Below are 17484 nucleotides of genomic sequence, written 5' to 3'. Positions count from 1 at the left end.
CGAGGTTCAGAAACTCGCCGGTTTCCTACTCCCCGTTGAGGCGAGCCCAACTCCACCGCTCAACCACGAAGCCACCGCACGCCCCCTTCGTCAAGGGGTGGGCAAGGCGGGAGCCGGCCCACGGAGAGAACTACCCAAGCCTCGATCACTAGGGTAGTTCTTCCTTCACTCCGAAGGTGGTGAACTCCAAACCACTCACAAACCGGCGCCGGGCCTCCTCCACAATCTTCTCGGAGAGGTCACCGGGCAACTCCTCCACAAGCCGTCTAGGAGGCGGCAACCTCCAAGAGTAACAAGCAATGACCCGGCGTGGAGATGATCAATCAAGTGCCACACTAGCTCTACAATGGAAGCAATGCACTTGACTCTTGGCTAATCAACCCTCTAACACACTAAATGGATGAACACAAAGCTCAAGTGGGTGTGAGAGAGGTGCAAGGGGTGTATGCAATTGAATTGGGTGCCAAGAGAGCCCCCTTGCTGCTGGTGGGGGAGTATTTATACTTCCACCCACCAAAACTAGCCGTTGGGAGCGAAATCCCCCAACTTTGTGCTCTGCCGGTCTGACCGGAGGTATGTGGCCGGTCAGACCGTGCTACTCTGCAACGGCTAGAAAACTAGCCGTTGAAGTGCTGTCAGAGGGCCCCATCAGCCTAGCCGGTCAGACCGGAGTAGAGTGGGCGGTCAGACCGGCCTCAGCTCGGTCTGACCGACTACGGCTCCGTCGGCTCTGTATCGGCCATCCCGAGTAGCATCATCTCGGCCTCTAGGGGGTCGGTCTGACTGCTCATGTGCCGCCGGTCAGACCAGCCCTATGCGACGGTGAGACCGCCGTCTTGCGGCCGATCAGACCGGCCAGGGCACGCCGGTCAGACCGCCACTATGTGGCCGGTCTGACCATCCCTGGTCAGGCCGAACCCAGTGAATTTGCAAGTGAATGTGTGTGTGTGATGAAAAAGAGAGCACAAATGAAAATGCAATGACCTAATGTGGCAATTCAATCATCTCTTTGCTAGGTCATTACCCCTCTTAATAGTACGGCGAAACTAGAAAATAAACTAGCAATTTTGATCGCCCTACACCTCGATCAATTCTAAATTAAAGCACTAGTTTTACCGTCTTCTTTCTCTTTGCTTTGCGCCGTCAATTTTAATCCATCGATAATCATCCATGCGCACATATGACGTGGACCTAACTTAAAATGTATAGCTCAAAGACAACGGTTAGTCCACAATTAGCGCTTGTCATTAATTACCAAAATTAACACCGGGGGCCTAGATGCTTCACCTGCACATCTTTGTACGCAATTATCAGACTATTTTTGTGAAGTGTAGCTATTATTCTTGATAACATATTATATGAAAATAATATTAGTAAATAAACATATTTTAATTGTTATTTAGAGAAGAGTACACAATGACTCTATTTTGTGTAGACTTGACCATACGAGACAGTGTAGGATTTGATTGGTTGCAAGAATGAGATTAAAAGAATATTTTAGATTATATGCATGTTGCCATATGAATAATCCAATTATTTTAGGTAAAGCAAACATCGTAAGGTTGCCATCATCGAGGTTGGGCCATTACATTTAAGATGTTCCAATTTTCTGATTGTCATCGACATGGTTATACATGAAAAACGTATATTATCATTACATTTTTTCACCCGTTGCAACGCACGGACATGTTTGCTAGTATAAATATATATAAATATAATATTTGAATTCAAATTCAAATTTGAATCGGATATATAAACTTTTGACTTATAAACTTTGGGTCTATAAATTTTAGATGTATAGAAAATACTATATATAAAAATATATTTGAATTCAAATTCAAATTTGAATCGGATATATAAACTTTTGACTTATAAACTTTGGGTCTCTAAACTTTAGGTGTATAGAAATACCATATATAAAAAAAATTTGAATTCAAATTCAAATTTGAATCGGGTATATAAACTTTTAACTTATAAACTTTGGGTCTATAAACTTTATATATAGAGAAAATACTATATATAAAAATATTTGAATTCAAATTCGAATTCGAATCGGATATATAAACTTTTGACTTATAAACTTTGGATCTCTAAACTTTAGGTGTATAAACTTTAGATGTGTAAACTTGAGGTGTACAAACTTTAGGTGTATAAATTTATTGAAATAGGAAAGTACTCCCTCCATTCCATATTGATCATCATATAATTTTTTAAAAAAATATTCCTAAACGATCATCATATTTGTGTTCATTTATTAAGTCTATTCGTTATTTGTGTATTGGGGTAAATGAGAATTGATGCGTATATCCATACACACAAGTGTTTTGATTTGGTATTGGCTAGAAAATAATGGGGATCGTGCATGCATCAAGTTCATTGCTAAAGTAAATATAGTATGAGAGAGTTATTATATTTTCTTAGTCTCGGTGCACTCATGTAATATGATGATCAATTAAGAATGGAGGGAGCAATGTGGTGCCAAAAAAGGAAACCACGTGGAGGAGGAGGGCGCGATCGAAAGTCCTAAGGGGCGATCGACCGCTCAAGCGATCGGTCCCCCTCCTCACATCGATCCCCCATCCTCCATGTGGTTTCATTTTTTAGCACCGTTTACTTTCCTATTTTAGTAAATTTATACACCTAAAGTTTGTACACCTCAAGTTTACACATCTAAAGTTTAAAGACCCAAAGTTTACAAGTCAAAAGTTTATATATCCGATTCAAATTTGAATTTAAATATTTTTTATATATAACATTTTTATACATCTAAAGTTTATACACCTAAAGTTTATAGACCCAAAATTTATAAGTCAAAAGTTTACATACCCCGAATTTAAATATTTTTTATATACATAAATATTTTTAACTTTGTTTTTTTATTTTTTTTAAATTTATAGTGTAGTAGGAAGAGAAGAAGGGGAGGAGGAAGGGGGAGAGGATTGTATAGGGGGGATGGGATCTATCGCTCCATTAGCCACGCCTGGGGGCGGTCGCCCTGATAGCTAGGTGCGATCGATCGCCCATTAGAGTTTTCGGGCTCGTGCTTGCTGGTCAATCCGTTGGGGCGTCAAGGTGAGCTGCGTCGCGCCGGCCGCTGGGTTGGTTGCTCGACCGGCGCGCCGGCAGGGTACCATGCCTGCACCGGGCAGTTCAGTTGGGAAGGCCAGGGGCATGCACATGGACGCGGTTTCGGGGAGCCGGAGGAGGTCGCGGCGATCTCCGAGCCGATGCGGAGCGGGAAGCTAGTTGAGGAGCGCGCATGCGGTAGGCGGCACGCGCCGTTCTTGGCGTGGTCCCGGATCTCCGCCGCCAACTTGCCCCACGGCCGCTGCCTCACCACCCCCCCCCCCCCCCCCTTAGTGCTTCCCCCTCGCCACCGCCGCCGCCGCCGCCTCGCTCGGCGTCACCGGCTCCGACATGTCCGCCAAGCCGAAGCAGCAAGAGGACCCGTCGTACGACGACGAGTCCGGCGAGAGCAGGGGCTCGGGCTTCACCTCCGCGAACACACCGTCGGGGAGCCACCCGCACGAGAACGCGTCCCGCATCGCGCCGAACACCACCATGTCGTCGGCGTTGTCGTCGCGGAGTAGGAGGAGGAAGCAGCAGGCGGCGGCGACCTAGCCCGACCTCGCAACCATGGTGAGCTCCCTCCCCCCTCTCCTCCGCCCTTTCCTTCTGCCCCGCGCGCGTTCTCTCGCGTCTACGGATCTGATGATCTGTACCCGCCTTCGCTTTGGTGGGATTTAATTTGTTCCATTCCCCGCTCTCCCGGAGTGGCGGTTCGTGTGCGGCGCCTGGATTCACGGCCTGCTAGGTTGTAGCTTACTAGTCGGTTTGGTTATTTTGCTCTTGGACCATGAGATTTCTTTGTGATGTGTAGGATTCATATGTTGAGTAGATAGTTTTGTACCACGCTACAGCCTGTTCGGATTTAACCGCATCTTATGATGAATTTTTACTCGCTGGCTGGCTTCAGATTGCAGATCAGTTCCTAGTGGTTATGTTTCAGTGTTGCGCAAGAATGAACAGCTATGCACAATGTTGGGTTTCTAGTAGTAGAGTCTAGGATTGGCCGTTGCATCCTTGGCCATTGTTGGGGATGTTGCCCATTTGTGGGATCTTAGACAGCTCGTTATTTTCAGTATGCCCTGTATAATTGTAGTGCCAATGCTAGTTTGAGGGTTTTTTCAGTATGCTCTGTATAATTGTGCTGTCAATGCTAGTTTGAGGGTTGCTCGTGCTGTTTGCTTCTTTGCTGCGTTATTGTTCTACTACTACAATGATATTCCTCCACATTTCTGTTACGTGCCAAGGTTCAACTTGTGTATCTGCCTGGCTTGAAGGATTATAGGTTCTGGTGTCTAGATACCTTTTGTTAAGAATTAACAAAGATTACTTAGAAACCATGCCGCACCCATGCCATGAGCGATGTTGGGGCTGTTCATAGCCTTGTGATTTCATTATGCCATTATATTCATGTCGTGCTACTCTGCAGTTATGTTGTTATTTGTGCTGATCATTTCCTTTTCTGTTACTGTAACACCAGGCAAGGGGTTTGAAGATGCATCTGAAGAGGCTCAATGCGCCCAAGCATTGGATGCTCGACAAGCTTGGTGGAGCTTTTGTAAGTTTGTCATTCTGGTTTACACTTAACTACACATGCTTGAAGCTTATCTGTTTTTTTTTTCTGTTACCTGATAGCTTATATTTCTAATTACCTTTTACCATAGGCCCCCAAGCCATCTTCTGGTCCTCACAAGTCCAGGGAGTGCCTGCCTCTGATCCTCATTATCAGGAACAGGCTCAAGTATGCTCTGACATACCGTGAGGTTATTTCTATCCTCATGCAGCGCCATGTCTTGGTTGATGGCAAGGTCAGGACTGACAAGACCTACCCAGCTGGTTTCATGGGTATGCTCAATCGTTCTTGCAATCAATATATGTTTCAGTGTATGATGTAAAAACACTTGGTGCTTTGTGCTAAACATATTCTTTTCTGGCAGATGTCATTTCCATCCCCAAGACTGGTGAGAACTACAGGCTTCTGTATGACACCAAGGGACGTTTCTGCCTTCAGTCTGTCAAGGATGAGGATGCTAAGGTTAGGGACATGTTCATTTATATGAAAGTATTCTGTTTGAAATACTGAAATTTATGTTGTGCTGAGAAAGATATTTTGCTTTGATTGAACTGTTATTGAGAATTGCTTCTTTAGTTTACCTCTAGAGAAGAACTGATTTCTTTTGAGTATATTAATTCAAGTTAGAATGCTGGCTGATTCTAATTTTTCTGTGCACAGTTCAAGCTTTGCAAAGTTCGGTCTGTGCAGTTTGGCCAGAAGGGCATCCCCTACCTGAACACCTATGATGGTCGCACCATCCGCTACCCTGACCCGATCATCAAGGCAAACGACACAATCAAGATCGATCTGGAGACCGACAAGATTGTCGACTTCATCAAGTTTGATGTTGGCAATGTTGTCATGGTGACTGGAGGAAGGAACACAGGCCGTGTTGGTGTGATCAAGAACAGGGAGAAGCATGAGGGCAGCTTCGAGACTATCCACGTTGAGGATGCCCTGGGTCACCAATTCGCCACCAGTCTGGGCAATGTGTTCAGTGTTCACCATTGGCAAGGGCAGCAAGCCTTGGGTGAGCCTGCCCAAGGGCAAGGGCATCAAGCTCAGCATCATCGAGGAGCAAAGGAAGCGGGATGCTGCCGCCCAGGCTGCTGCCAACGCTTGAAATCTGCTGCTGCGTCTGCTTGGAGTTTTGCTATAGCGAGTTGTTTGCAAGGATATAGAACTATCTGCCCCAGACTATCCTTTTTTTGAGCTCTTTTGCCTGATGTTATGTTGATCAATTCGCGAACTCATGTTTGCTGCTAGCTGTAATGCGACTGTTTACCTTATTCAAGGCGCCTTTTAAGAACCTCCAAACCAGATTGTCTTTCCTGTTTCTATGATGGTATGGCTTTGAGCATTCAGCCTATGGCCTTTTTGTTCATAGTCGCGTTGCAGTTCTGTTATCTCTATTCAAGTCAAAGGTCGTATACTCGATCTTAATTACTGGGTGTCAGATTTTCCCCATTGAGGATGGAGTAGCAATGCCGTTTGTCTTCGTGATGGTCGCGGTACCCGATTCTGCATCGTGTCCGATTCATCTTGCTGTGGTAGTACTTTTAACATAGTAAGAGTAGTTTTTACTACTAATAATCCGTTTTGACATATAGTAAGTCAGCTTCTGGCCAATCAAATAACAGAATAGTTGGGAGAGGAAACCAGAAACAGAGATCTCATACTGAAGCGCTATATAGATAGAAGAGTCTGAGATCAAAAGGGCCAAGGGGGGGAGAGTTATCGTCGTCCTGCTCTATCTCATAATCTGCCATGTCCTCCGTGGCCGTGCAACGCGAGCAGCGGCGGCAAACCCTAGCCCTAGCCCCAGTCCTGCCCATGAGTAAGCCTCAACTCCCTTTGCCTTCCAGCCCTGTCTCTGGTTCGTCTCACCCGGATCAGTTCTTGTTCGCTAATCGGTTCATGTTGACTAATGTTAGATGGATACCGAATTTTAATTTGCACAACATTCAACTGTTGCTGCTTTGCTAGGTTAGGTCACTGATTCATCTCCTTTTAACCCCATAGCATCTGCATTTATTCGTTGAAAAATTCTTCATCTTTTTATCCCGATAAACCATTGGTCAGTAGCCCCCTACGTTGTTCGTCTCTCTCTCTCTGATGTGTTCTTGTCAGTCAGATGGGCTATTGTAATTATAACCGTGCTTGTTTAGCTGCAGATAAATCGAATTGTATAGTGAGTAGTACTAATAACTCTCCCTCTGAACCAGTTGGCCATGGCGATTCCGAACATGGCGATTCACTGATTTATTCACTCCCGTACCTTCATGAGGTATGCTAACAGCACTATAAAATTCTGACGTTAGCTTAGATTGTAAGCTTTAACTGCTTTAATCACGCTAATTCACCCCACTACGCTAGTTGATTATTATTTATAGTCACAAAATATATACTTTTAGTCGTGCATCTGTGTCCAAGTCTTTCAGGAAGCAGTAATATAATATAACGCTTGTTCTTAAACATATTGAAACGGCTTTCATCTTTTCCCATAAGTATATGTCTTTAAACACATCTTTAACCACAGAATATGTCAAAATATTGTCAGCTACCTCTGTATCGCTGCACTTACCATACATTTAAGACTATTTCTAGCTCTCTTAGAAGGTGCAGCCTAATAAGATGCGTAGTTGCTTTCTTTTTCTTTTTTAATGTTGGGCAAAGACCATAAAACGTGGCAGTAGCTACATTTTCCTCTTAAGTCCAACAACTGTAACATGTGCTCCCTCCTGATATAAGCAATTGGGAGCCATGCCTAAGTATGAATGATTTCATTATAAGCTTGAGCAGGCTTAATCATGTCAATCATGCATATTCATTTAGGACGAATATGAAAAATAGCCAGTTTTGATTACTTACATAGGCATATGATGCTTTACTGCAGTGATGATACTGAAATGTTGCTGTATCCAAGTTCTTACAAGCATTAATTGACATATTCAGTCTATAAAAATAGTGATCCCTATTTCTTTTGGCTCCACTATTCATGATAGGCATTGATGTTTTTATTTTGCTACCTAAATCCATACGAAATGACAGGTTGAACTGCTTTCATGATGTCCTTTTATATGGTTTTTTCAATATGTTATATTTTTCATTGCATTTAGCAAGGTTTATGTCTATCTTACAATAAACATGTCAAGACTTCTAGTTTCACGAGATTCTGCTTACACCCTGTGCTGAAGTTACAAATTTATGTTTCTTTGCTATTCTGATCTATTTATAATATGCTATTGCACAATAAACTAATCATTGATGTGCATTTTGGTTGACACAAATGCACATAAACCTATATCATGGATTACAGTCAATTGCACCATCTTGCACCTTGTGCAATCATGTAGAGAGCAACCTGGGGCAGAGATACTCAATGTGGTTCTCCTGTTCTTTTTTTTTTTCTCTTGTTGAAATTCCATTTGGCTTTAATTTGAAATTTTATCCCATGCTTGTGCATGCAGGACATCTGGCGTCATATACATTCCTTAATGCCGATGAATGCTGCTGCTCGTGCTGCTTGCCTTTCTCATTCCTTTCTGAATTCCTGGAGATTTCATCCCAACCTCACCTTGAATTTCAAAACACTTTGCCCGAGGACATCTAGGGGAAATTTCAGGTGCAAAATTGACAGCATTCTGAGAAACCACTTGGGCACTGCGAAGATATTGAAGCTTAATGTAGAGACAGTACATATCCTTACATTGATAGATGGCTTGAGGTTGCTGTTACACCAGGGATTGAAGAGCTCACTCTTACGTTACATAAAAAGTACATTTTTGCATGCTCACTTTTATCTGATGGGGTTCGAGACTCAATTCGCTGTCTTGAGCTTAACTTGTGTGCCTTCCATCCCATGGCTGAACTTGGCCCCTTGAGAAGCCTAACAAAACTGCATCTGCGTTGTGTGCGTATTTCGGGTGATGAGTTAGAGTGCCTTCTTTCCAACTCCCTTGTTTTGGAGCAGTTGAAACTTTACGGATGCAACAAGATAAGTTTCCTGAAGATACCGTGCGTGCTGCAGCATCTCAGCTGCTTGACTGTTAGTTCATGCTTCAGGCTGCAAGTGATAGTGTGTGAAGCTCCGAATCTGTCCAGTATTTTCCTTTGTGGAGAGATCAAACTCTCACTTGGAGAAGCACTAACAATGAAGCCTTGCTCATGCGCCGACCGAACGTCGTGTGCTATGCTCGTGCTCAGCTTCCTTCCATTATGCCAAATCTTGAGACTATGGAATTAGGTTCGGACTCTGAGGTATGTTCTAAGACCCTGCATATATAGTAGCTATACATATGCATATGACAGTAGAAATATTCTGCATGTGACAATGTATTTGTTGTGCAGGCGGTTAATATACCAATGTTGCCTACCAAATTCCTCTACCTCAAGCACCTAACAATTCAGATTGCGGGAGGGACCTTTTCCCCATCCTATGATTATTTCTTTCTGGTTTCTTTCGTCGATGCATCTCCTTCCTTGGAGACTTTATACTTGGATGTAAGGCTGTGCTGTTCATCCATTATTCCATCCTGCAAAGAAAGATATCTGTCGGATGGACCATTGATTCATTCATATATAATCTTCCTTTTTATCACCTCCAGGTTTGTCAGGACGATATGGCACATGAATCGATTATTGAAAGTTCTTCCCCACATTTGAGGCAGCTGCCCGAGCTCAGCCATGACTGCCTCAAGAGCGTGAAGATCTTAGGGTTCAACTCCGCAAAGAGCTTGGTTGAGCTAACATGTTGCATCGTTAAGGCCGCAGTCTCACTTGAGCGTCTTGTGTTGGACACACTTGAGGTGGTGATGATAGGTGTTGTGGGGAAAGTAATGGGAAGATTTGCTGGCCTGTTAGCAACGCTGTGCTCAAGGAATCCGCAAGAGCTGCCATTGCTGTACGAAGGTACATCGAGGATAAAGTTTCACCTACAACAACCCTGACTCTTGTGGAGCCTTGCACGCGCTGTCATTCCCTTGCCTTTGGATGATGCTCCTCTGCTGCTGGAAGGCGGAAGATGTCTTAACTTATCTTAGTTGTAATATGTATTTAAATAGATGATAGTATATGTTAACCATAAGATCATCCATCCACATATCATAGACTAGGAGTAATAAATAGTTAAACGTCACGGCGGGGAGGAGGCCATGGGTCTTGGGGGTGGAAGGAATAGGAAGGAAGGTGGTCCAGCGGGGATCGTCTTCTCCAAGGGGCAGGGTTGGGTCCGGGAGGGAGATGTAGAAGAGACGTGGGGGTGGATGGGGATGGTGCAATCGGCCAGTAAAATAAATGTGGAAAATGGAATGTAGGGAGGAAGTGGATGCCGATTTATGGAGTGGTTGGCTTTAGCTCTAATGAGCAAAGGTAGGAATGTTTATTCCATTATCTAAAAAAAATTTATGGAGTGGTGGCCCAAGCCAAGGCAGAGACTCGAAGCTCCGGGGCGCCCACCAGGTACTCGAGAAAAGGACCAGCTTGGAACAGAGTGGGGAAACAACGGGATGGGTGACCAAGGTGCTCGAGCTCGGGATCGATTGGGGCGGGCGGAGTCAAGCATTTATATTACAAGAAGTATAAGCACGCCGCGCTCGTTAACATGTGCACAGGGTTACCAAAATACAAAGAATCGTACTTCAATGTCAACATACTAGGGTTACAAAAATACAAAGAATCATACTTCGATGTCAATATACTGATCAATGAGAAATACAGCCTAAGTGATACTGAACAATGAGAAATACAGCCTAAGTGGTACAAACTTGAACATAGCTTGATGAATATGGTATAATATACAAACTTACAATTAGATCAGTATAAGTACAGCCCCCCAGTGCATGCAATGACATCACGCAAACCTTCTACAGAAACTTAAAGCAGCACAAGATAATCCATGAGCACGGCACACACCAACATATGGGGGTTTCAGCAGTCACCTGCAGTGCTTGCCAGTTGAATTGGAACTTTCTTTGCCTGAGAGGAACGGGATGCTTCACATATTGAACACAACAACGACCCGGAATACCAAAAAATTCCATCATTGCCTCTCCCAATCGGTTAGCATTTTTTTTTTTTTGCAGTTATCCGTATTGGATGTGGCCGGTAACGCGGAGGTTTGGCAACACGCCGCACGGTTAGATGCATCGGTTGAAAAGCACCATGCCAATATGCATACCATATGGTAATGGTCTTATTTATTAGGGGGCACATGCCGCACATCATTTCATGACAAATTATGAAACAGTTTCTACAAGAAGCTTCCTCAAACACCAAGAGGTTATAAAGAAGCTCTAACTAGTCTAGCAACACATAAGTACTAGTTCAAGCAGAAGATAGATCATACAACTAGAGTTACAGACACAACATTCTGTCTAAACCGTAAACACATTCAGAAAGGTAGGTCCCCCATCAAGCATCTTCATACGCCGCACTACGAAATAGAACTGATGGTGCCTTTCACTTGCCCTTGACACCAGTCCTCATATCATTAGATATGGTTCTCAAACTTTCTGCGGCTCAGAGTCCTTGGCTTCCCTAGTGACTGAGGACCTACGATCTCTAGCATCCCCTCCAGCTCCTCGAGCATAGACCTCTTTGCATTGCGAACCATATAGTCTGGTCCCTGTAAGCACAAAACATTCACACATGGCAAAAGATCAAAGCATTTCATGGCACTTAATCTTCCAATTTATAGAGCCCATGATAAAACAATATATATGTACAGTATTCTTTGTTTTTTTATGGCTGTTAGATGCTTTTTCTTTTCTTTTTAAGAAACTACCCTTACGTAGCTATCAACAAATGTGTTATTGTTTAGAGTTTATTCTGATGAAGAATTGGGGGAAGAAGAAAGCTAGAAAATATTTTTCTGGTGTTTTCATCCTTCTTCACTTACACCTAGATTATCTTACATGGAAGTACTGTATGATAGCCATGTTGTTGCAGGTATTGATATCCATAAATTCAGTCAGGACCCTAAACTAGACTATCGGAAGAAAATTGGGTGTGGTTTACTGTCATGTCTACACTGATGATTTCATCAATCAAATAACGTTTGGTAGTAAACAACATTGCTGATAAACGCGTAAATAACAACACATGCATTGGCATGGTTACCAATCGTCACCCATAGTAATAAATAAAAATAACTATATAACAAGAAGAAATTGTCTGGAATGCAAAATTTTTATGGGGGCCACTTGTTAATGAAAAACGGCATGATCAGAAAGGGTGATGAGCTTAATACCTCAAGGGCATCAACAGTGGCGAGCAGGGTAATGATTTTGTCGGCAAACCTCTGACGCTCTTCAGAGTCATGCGAAATGCGGCAGCGGTAAGAGATGTTGTAGAACAAGGACCTAATGTCCTTGAGCTTGGCCTTGGCCACCGCCAGATGACGGAGGCAGCGCAGCACTTGCGAGCGGTTGGCTAGGTGAGCCCGGTAGTTCATCTGGATCAACAATGCAGCATCCTGCGGGGACAGCTGCTTTCTCTTGCCCTTGGCGTAGCTGCTTGCAAACGCCTTGAGAAAAGCAGTGTTGTGTTGTCAGTACAGCGCACACGAAAATTGACGATCTACTATCTGTTACTAGCAATTGCTAATCACATTTATGGGTATGGCTTCCCTTACAAAATGCCATCGAAAATACTCCTCCGTTTCAGTTTATAAGTTGTTTTGATTTTGGTAAAAGTCAAACTATTTAAATTTGATCTAGTTTGTAGAAAAAGGTAGTAACATTTTTAACCCAAAACAAAATTATTATGAAAATATATTCAATTATTGGTTTGATGGAACTAACTTAGTACTGTAAATATTATTATGTTTGTCCATAATCTTAAAGTCAAAACGACGGAGGGAGTAGTAGTTAAGTACTCCGTATATTAGATCTTTGCATATCAGAAACATGACGGATTTGTGCAAATCGGTGCGCAAACCTCACGTCGCAAGCTTGAGATAACAAGCTGCTACTCCTAGATCTGAAACTCTGAATAGGAAAAATCTAGGACCAAGTCCAATTGAATAAATAAATAATGAAATAAATGTAGAGGAGAAGATGTGACCTTGTTGATGGCGACGCATCCGGCAGTGTTGTCGTCGATCTCAACGATCTGAACATTACACTTGTTCGTCTTCTTCTTCTCCTCCTTGGCAGAAGTATCCTTGTTGTGCTGCTTGACCTTGTTTTCTGCTGTCTTGTCTGCCTTGTGGTGGTGGTCGTCGTCCCCGAAGACCTCCTCGACGGAGTAGGCGTGCGACCATGGGTGGAGGAAGCCCTTGCCCTTGACCTCCTTGGCCCACTTGAGCTTGGTGGCGCCGGCGGCGGAGGCCTTGGACTCCCACTTCCACTTGCGGTCGAAGCCATCGTCGTTGGGGGTGTCGATCTGGGCCTCCCACTTGAAGGTCCGGTCGCCGTCGGGCTTGTCGTGGGTGGTCCACTTGATCTTCCTGCCGGCGGATTCGGCCTCGTAGGTGTACTTGCTGCGTGGGGCGGCGAGCTCAAGCGCGGAGACGCGGTGGGCGAGGGAGTGGTGGAGAAGGAAGGGATCGCGGAGGGCGGGGCAGGAGGTGGTTACAGGTGGGGTCGGGGTTGGGAGGAAGAGGTCGAGATGGTGGTGGAAGGCGGCGTCGAGGTCGTAGGAGGAGGTGAAGCCGAGTGGGCAAGACGATGAAGGAGGAGAGGTGAAACCGAGTGGGCATGAGGAGGAGGGAGGGAAGAAAAATGGGTGGGTGTCGTCGAGGAGGAAGGAGGAGGAGGAGGTTGGGAAGGTGGGGAAGAAAGGGTGGTCGTCGGCGGCGAGGAAGCGGAAGAGGTGGTGGCTGCCCCCCATGGCTGATGGCGTTCGTGCAAGTCTTGGCAGTGTGGACTGTGAATGAGGAGGAGCGCAACTATCGCCGCATCTCCATCGATCGATCGATCGTGTGAAGCTGAAGCATGGAAGGGAGTGGGGAGGGCCCACATGTCTGTCTGCCACGTGTAGCACGTAATCAGTCAATGGTCGTTTCCAACCAGCACGCCACGAGCACTCACGCAGAGCACTGCTCCCTCCGTTCCAAAATAAATACTGTTTTAGCTCTATTCATGTTCAACGTTTCACCGTTCGTTTTACTTAAAAAAAGTTTATAATTAGTATTTTTGTTGTTATTAGATGATAAAATATGAATAATACTTTATGTATGACTAATTTTTTTAATATTTTTTAAATAAGATGGATGGTCAAACCACTAAACACAGATATTTATGGCTGTACTTATTTTAGAATGGAGATAGTATACATGAGGGAAAGGATGGAATCCCGATGCGGCGCGGATGTCTTGCGATCCGCCGTCTCCTGTCCTGTGGACTGCACACGATGCCATGCGCATACGCAGACGCAGAGAGCGCACCACGATTTGTTCCTTCCATGCCGCGGTTTCTTCTCTTGGGCGTGTATTGTTGCACGATTCTTCTCCTATGAAGAGTTGCTAGCCATTGGGAGGCCCAGCCCGCTCTATATCATCGCTGCCTTTTCCGGCCCAGCCCATCATAAATAATCCTACCGGCCTGGCCCAACTCCTTTCCTTCCACCGCACTGCACTTGTCATGAAATTTTGGGCCAAAAGATTGACGTCCGCCCCACCAAGTTCGTTCGCCCACTGACAGCCCATTAATTAAGCAAGGAATGCGCGGCTCGTTCGTCCGGATCAACAGCCCATTCAGCTTGCTTGCTTGCTCATCCGCCCCAACAAACTTTGTAAATTATTTACAGCTACCAAAAATTGGTAAGATTGATCAAGGCAATCAATCACAGTGTTGTTCACGAGTGCTCGACAATAAGTACTTGTTTTTTTCTTCTAATCATTAAAAAGTTCCCTGGTTCGAAAAAAATGACAATACTAGTAGTTGTTGATAGACAGCACATTATATTGCACACACATACTACAGTCGAGTCGATCACTCTTGTAGTGATCAATGAATCCTTATTATTGTAGCTAGCTAAGTACGGAGTAGGTACTTTAATTAATTCCGTGACGAGACGACGACGACGATGATAATAATAAGATTTATTAGAGGTCGAGCAGCTGGCAGTTCTCCCAGAGCGTCTTGGCGGAGCGGCGGAGGCGGCGGGCCTCCTCCTCGGTGAGCTCCATCTCGGCGACGCCGAGGACGCCGGCGCGGCCGAGGCGGGCGGGGAGGCTGAGGAAGACCTCGTGGTCTTGGGGGATGCCGTGGAAGCCGGAGGCGAGGACGGAGACGGGGTGGATGCGGTGCTGGTCGCGGAGGAGGGAGGCGGCGAGGCTGGCGACGGAGTAGCCGATGGCCCAGGAGGTGTAGCCCTTGAGGCTGATCACCTCGTACGCGCTGTCCACCACCGCTCGCCGGATTCCCTCCAGGGCCTCCTCGTCGAAGCTCTGGTGGCTCTCCCGCAGCGACTTGAGCACCGGCATCCCGGCCACGCTCATGCTCGACCATATCGCCACCGAGCTGTCCCCGTGCTCTCCCACCATGTACGCCTGCATTTTTTTATTTTTCATTCATTATTTTGTCAATTTCCTCAACTAACATGTCACTAATAATGTCTAGTCAATAATAATTAGCACTATGATTAATTGTTCAATAGAACCCTAATATCACCACTATTTAATTAATCGTGGAGCGATGAAATGTTAGGCCCAATTTAAAATGGACTTTTTCGCCCCGTAACTATTCAGTGTTAATCACTACTGATGCACCTTCACATCTTTCTCTCTGGTTGGTTCAATAATAAAAATGCCGTATTACATCATAATAGATTAGACTGTTCTTTCTGATAGTCATTCTAAGATTTATTCTCTCCATTTGTTTAATGCTGGAGCTGCGTTTCGTTTCTTAAAGAGGGACCAACTCATTTTTAGCTAGTAAATGGTGTATTTGATGCAAAAGTTTCCTATATACAAATTATTTTATATATAAAAAACTAATTTTAAAATTTGTAGTAACTAATATTCGATTAGTCATATGATAATAACTTTGTCTTGTTGGAAATTTTAGCCAAAACGTTCTCCCGTATGCGGATCCTAAGTTGTATTATTCCACATATAGTAGCTAGGAGTATCAACCCAAGGCATTCGATTCTATTCAGTTGAATCTTAATAATATCATATCAGCACTAACTAAGCATCTACTTGTACTACTAATATCTTTGGGCTTTTATCAAGTTGTCAGAAGCATGTGTTCGCTCTTGTCACATGTGTGCAGGAAGCTAGTCATCCATGGAAATAGGATAGAGGCTAAAGGCTGCCATGTCATCACATGTGGGTGGGCAGTGACACCACCACTCAGCCAACCATATGCTTTAGCTAGGCCCCACACCACATGTCACTTTGTCGCAGAGAGAGAGAGAGACAGCAACAATGGCCAATGGACAATGGGCAATGGCAATGGCAGTGGAGGAGAGAGAGAGAGAGAGAGAGAGGGGTAAGGTGTTGACCTGGACATCCTGGGCGTTGACCTGGAGGTGCTCGGCGAGGAGGAAGCGGAACCTGGAGGAGTCGAGGTTGGTGCCGGAGCCGATGACGCGGCTCGCCGGGAACCCCGACAGCTTCCACGCCACGTACGTCAGCACGTCGACGGGGTTGGAGACGATCAGCAGCAGCGCCTCCGGCGAGTGCTCCGCCAGCGCCGGCACGATCTTCCGGAACAGCGCCACGTTCCGCTGCAGCAGGTTCAGGCGGCTCTCCCCGGGGATCTGGCGCGCGCCGGCCGTGACGATGGCCAGGTCGGAGCCGCGCGTGACGGCCAGGTCGGTGTCGGAGACGAGGCGGACGCGGGGGAGGAACGCCGCCGCGTGCTGCAGGTCCAGCATCTCCCCGCGCAGCTTGTCCGGCACCGCGTCCACCAGCGCGATCTCGTCCGCCATGTCCCGGGTCAGGATGGTCTGCGCGATCGCCATCCCCACGTTGCCCGCGCCGATCACCGATATCTTCGTCAGCCGACGCCGGTGCGACGTCGGCGTCGATCCGCCGTCCGCCACCGGACGGAAGAACCCCGACGACGCGCCCTCCGCGTCGAACCCCAGCTCCGACAGAGACGAAGCCTTCTTCATGTCGCGAGACCGAGATCGAGATCGAGATCGAGATCTCCCTCCCTCACTCACTGGATGAAAGGCCAACGGCGATGTGGATCTCTCCTGAAAATGGAAATGGAAATGATCGATGGTGGTTTTGTGGCTCATTCCATGGAAGTTCTCCTCTTTATAGAGAAGAGGTCGCTCTGGAGACAAAACCGCTACACTACAGACGGCGGTTTTCCAAACCGCTCATGCTGATTTGACTCTCAAATATACTCACACAAGATCTAATGATGCTGACAACAATTTCTTCTTCAAAATCAAAAACTAAGGCGTTGATGGTTTTGTTCACCGGCCCTAATTTATAGGGGTGCAAGGTCTAATAATATCATCACATATTTTAAACTGGTATCGAGAATGTCGATACACGCTAACCATATAATTAATTAACTCATACACTGCGTTTGTACATGCTGACGTGTTTGCTCGTCTTGATCCTTTCCGTGTTGTTACACTGTTTAATCACAAACCCAAAAACAATATATAACTCAACACAGCATGAACTGTTGTACCCGCATTCTACTATATCTCTCCCTTGTAAAATTGACGACGGTCTACAAAGGTTGCTAAGTTGATTCCATCAATTTGTGCCCTACTACTACTGCTCTACTGTTCTGTACAGTATTTGTGAAGAAATCTCACTGCCTATCATCATATCGCGTGTTTCTCTATTTAAAAAGATGCCGGCCCGCTTATCGGTCAAAAGTGCGCAAATTAGTACAAACAGATAAAGAAAAACCACTCATCGTGGCACATTGGATATATCTAATGCA

The 17484-nt window shown here is 45.3% G+C and overlaps 3 protein-coding genes and 1 pseudogene across 3 annotated transcripts; 2 read left to right on the top strand and 2 right to left on the bottom strand.

Moving 5' to 3' along the window:
• Positions 1-3385: 3385 nt before the first annotated feature.
• Positions 3386-5938, top strand: LOC127762688 (40S ribosomal protein S4-like; annotated as a pseudogene).
• A 2723-nt stretch (positions 5939-8661) lies between these two features.
• Positions 8662-9648, top strand: LOC127762690 (uncharacterized). The gene is made up of 3 exons (XM_052287158.1): positions 8662-8881; positions 8972-9124; positions 9229-9648. The coding sequence occupies exons 1-3, from the start codon at positions 8789-8791 to the stop codon at positions 9568-9570; spliced, it is 588 nt and encodes a 195-aa protein (XP_052143118.1). The 5' UTR covers positions 8662-8788; the 3' UTR covers positions 9571-9648.
• Positions 9649-10790: 1142 nt separating this feature from the next.
• LOC127762687 (BAG family molecular chaperone regulator 7-like) lies at positions 10791-13535 on the bottom strand. The gene is made up of 3 exons (XM_052287156.1): positions 12686-13535; positions 11871-12146; positions 10791-11246 (listed from the first exon to the last, which is right to left on the bottom strand). Exons 1-3 carry the CDS (start codon positions 13451-13453, stop codon positions 11112-11114), a joined length of 1179 nt encoding a protein of 392 aa, XP_052143116.1. The 5' UTR covers positions 13454-13535; the 3' UTR covers positions 10791-11111.
• An 891-nt stretch (positions 13536-14426) lies between these two features.
• On the bottom strand, positions 14427-16969 carry LOC127764527 (L-lactate dehydrogenase A-like). The gene is made up of 2 exons (XM_052289414.1): positions 16073-16969; positions 14427-15116 (listed from the first exon to the last, which is right to left on the bottom strand). The coding sequence occupies exons 1-2, from the start codon at positions 16814-16816 to the stop codon at positions 14670-14672; spliced, it is 1191 nt and encodes a 396-aa protein (XP_052145374.1). The 5' UTR covers positions 16817-16969; the 3' UTR covers positions 14427-14669.
• Positions 16970-17484: the final 515 nt, after the last annotated feature.

Source organism: Oryza glaberrima, chromosome 2, assembly GCF_000147395.1.
Source record: "Oryza glaberrima chromosome 2, OglaRS2, whole genome shotgun sequence".
NCBI classification, from domain to species: Eukaryota; Viridiplantae; Streptophyta; class Magnoliopsida; order Poales; family Poaceae; genus Oryza; species Oryza glaberrima.
The sequence above is the reverse complement of the archived record's forward strand: the minus strand, read 5'-3'. Positions and strand labels throughout refer to the sequence as shown.

Coding starts and splice junctions, on each gene's coding strand:
- LOC127762690 (XM_052287158.1), top strand. CDS start 8,789: ATGCGCCGACCGAACGTCGTGTGCTATGCTCGTGCTCAGCTTCCTTCC. Junction 8,882..8,971: donor AATTAGGTTCGGACTCTGAG/GTATGTTCTAAG, acceptor TTTGTTGTGCAG/GCGGTTAATATACCAATGTT. Junction 9,125..9,228: donor TGGAGACTTTATACTTGGAT/GTAAGGCTGTGC, acceptor TATCACCTCCAG/GTTTGTCAGGACGATATGGC.
- LOC127762687 (XM_052287156.1), bottom strand. CDS start 13,453: ATGGGGGGCAGCCACCACCTCTTCCGCTTCCTCGCCGCCGACGACCAC. Junction 12,147..12,685: donor GATGCGTCGCCATCAACAAG/GTCACATCTTCT, acceptor GCTTTTCTCAAG/GCGTTTGCAAGCAGCTACGC. Junction 11,247..11,870: donor CCACTGTTGATGCCCTTGAG/GTATTAAGCTCA, acceptor TTGTGCTTACAG/GGACCAGACTATATGGTTCG.
- LOC127764527 (XM_052289414.1), bottom strand. CDS start 16,816: ATGAGCCACAAAACCACCATCGATCATTTCCATTTCCATTTTCAGGAG. Junction 15,117..16,072: donor TCAACGCCCAGGATGTCCAG/GTCAACACCTTA, acceptor AAAAAAATGCAG/GCGTACATGGTGGGAGAGCA.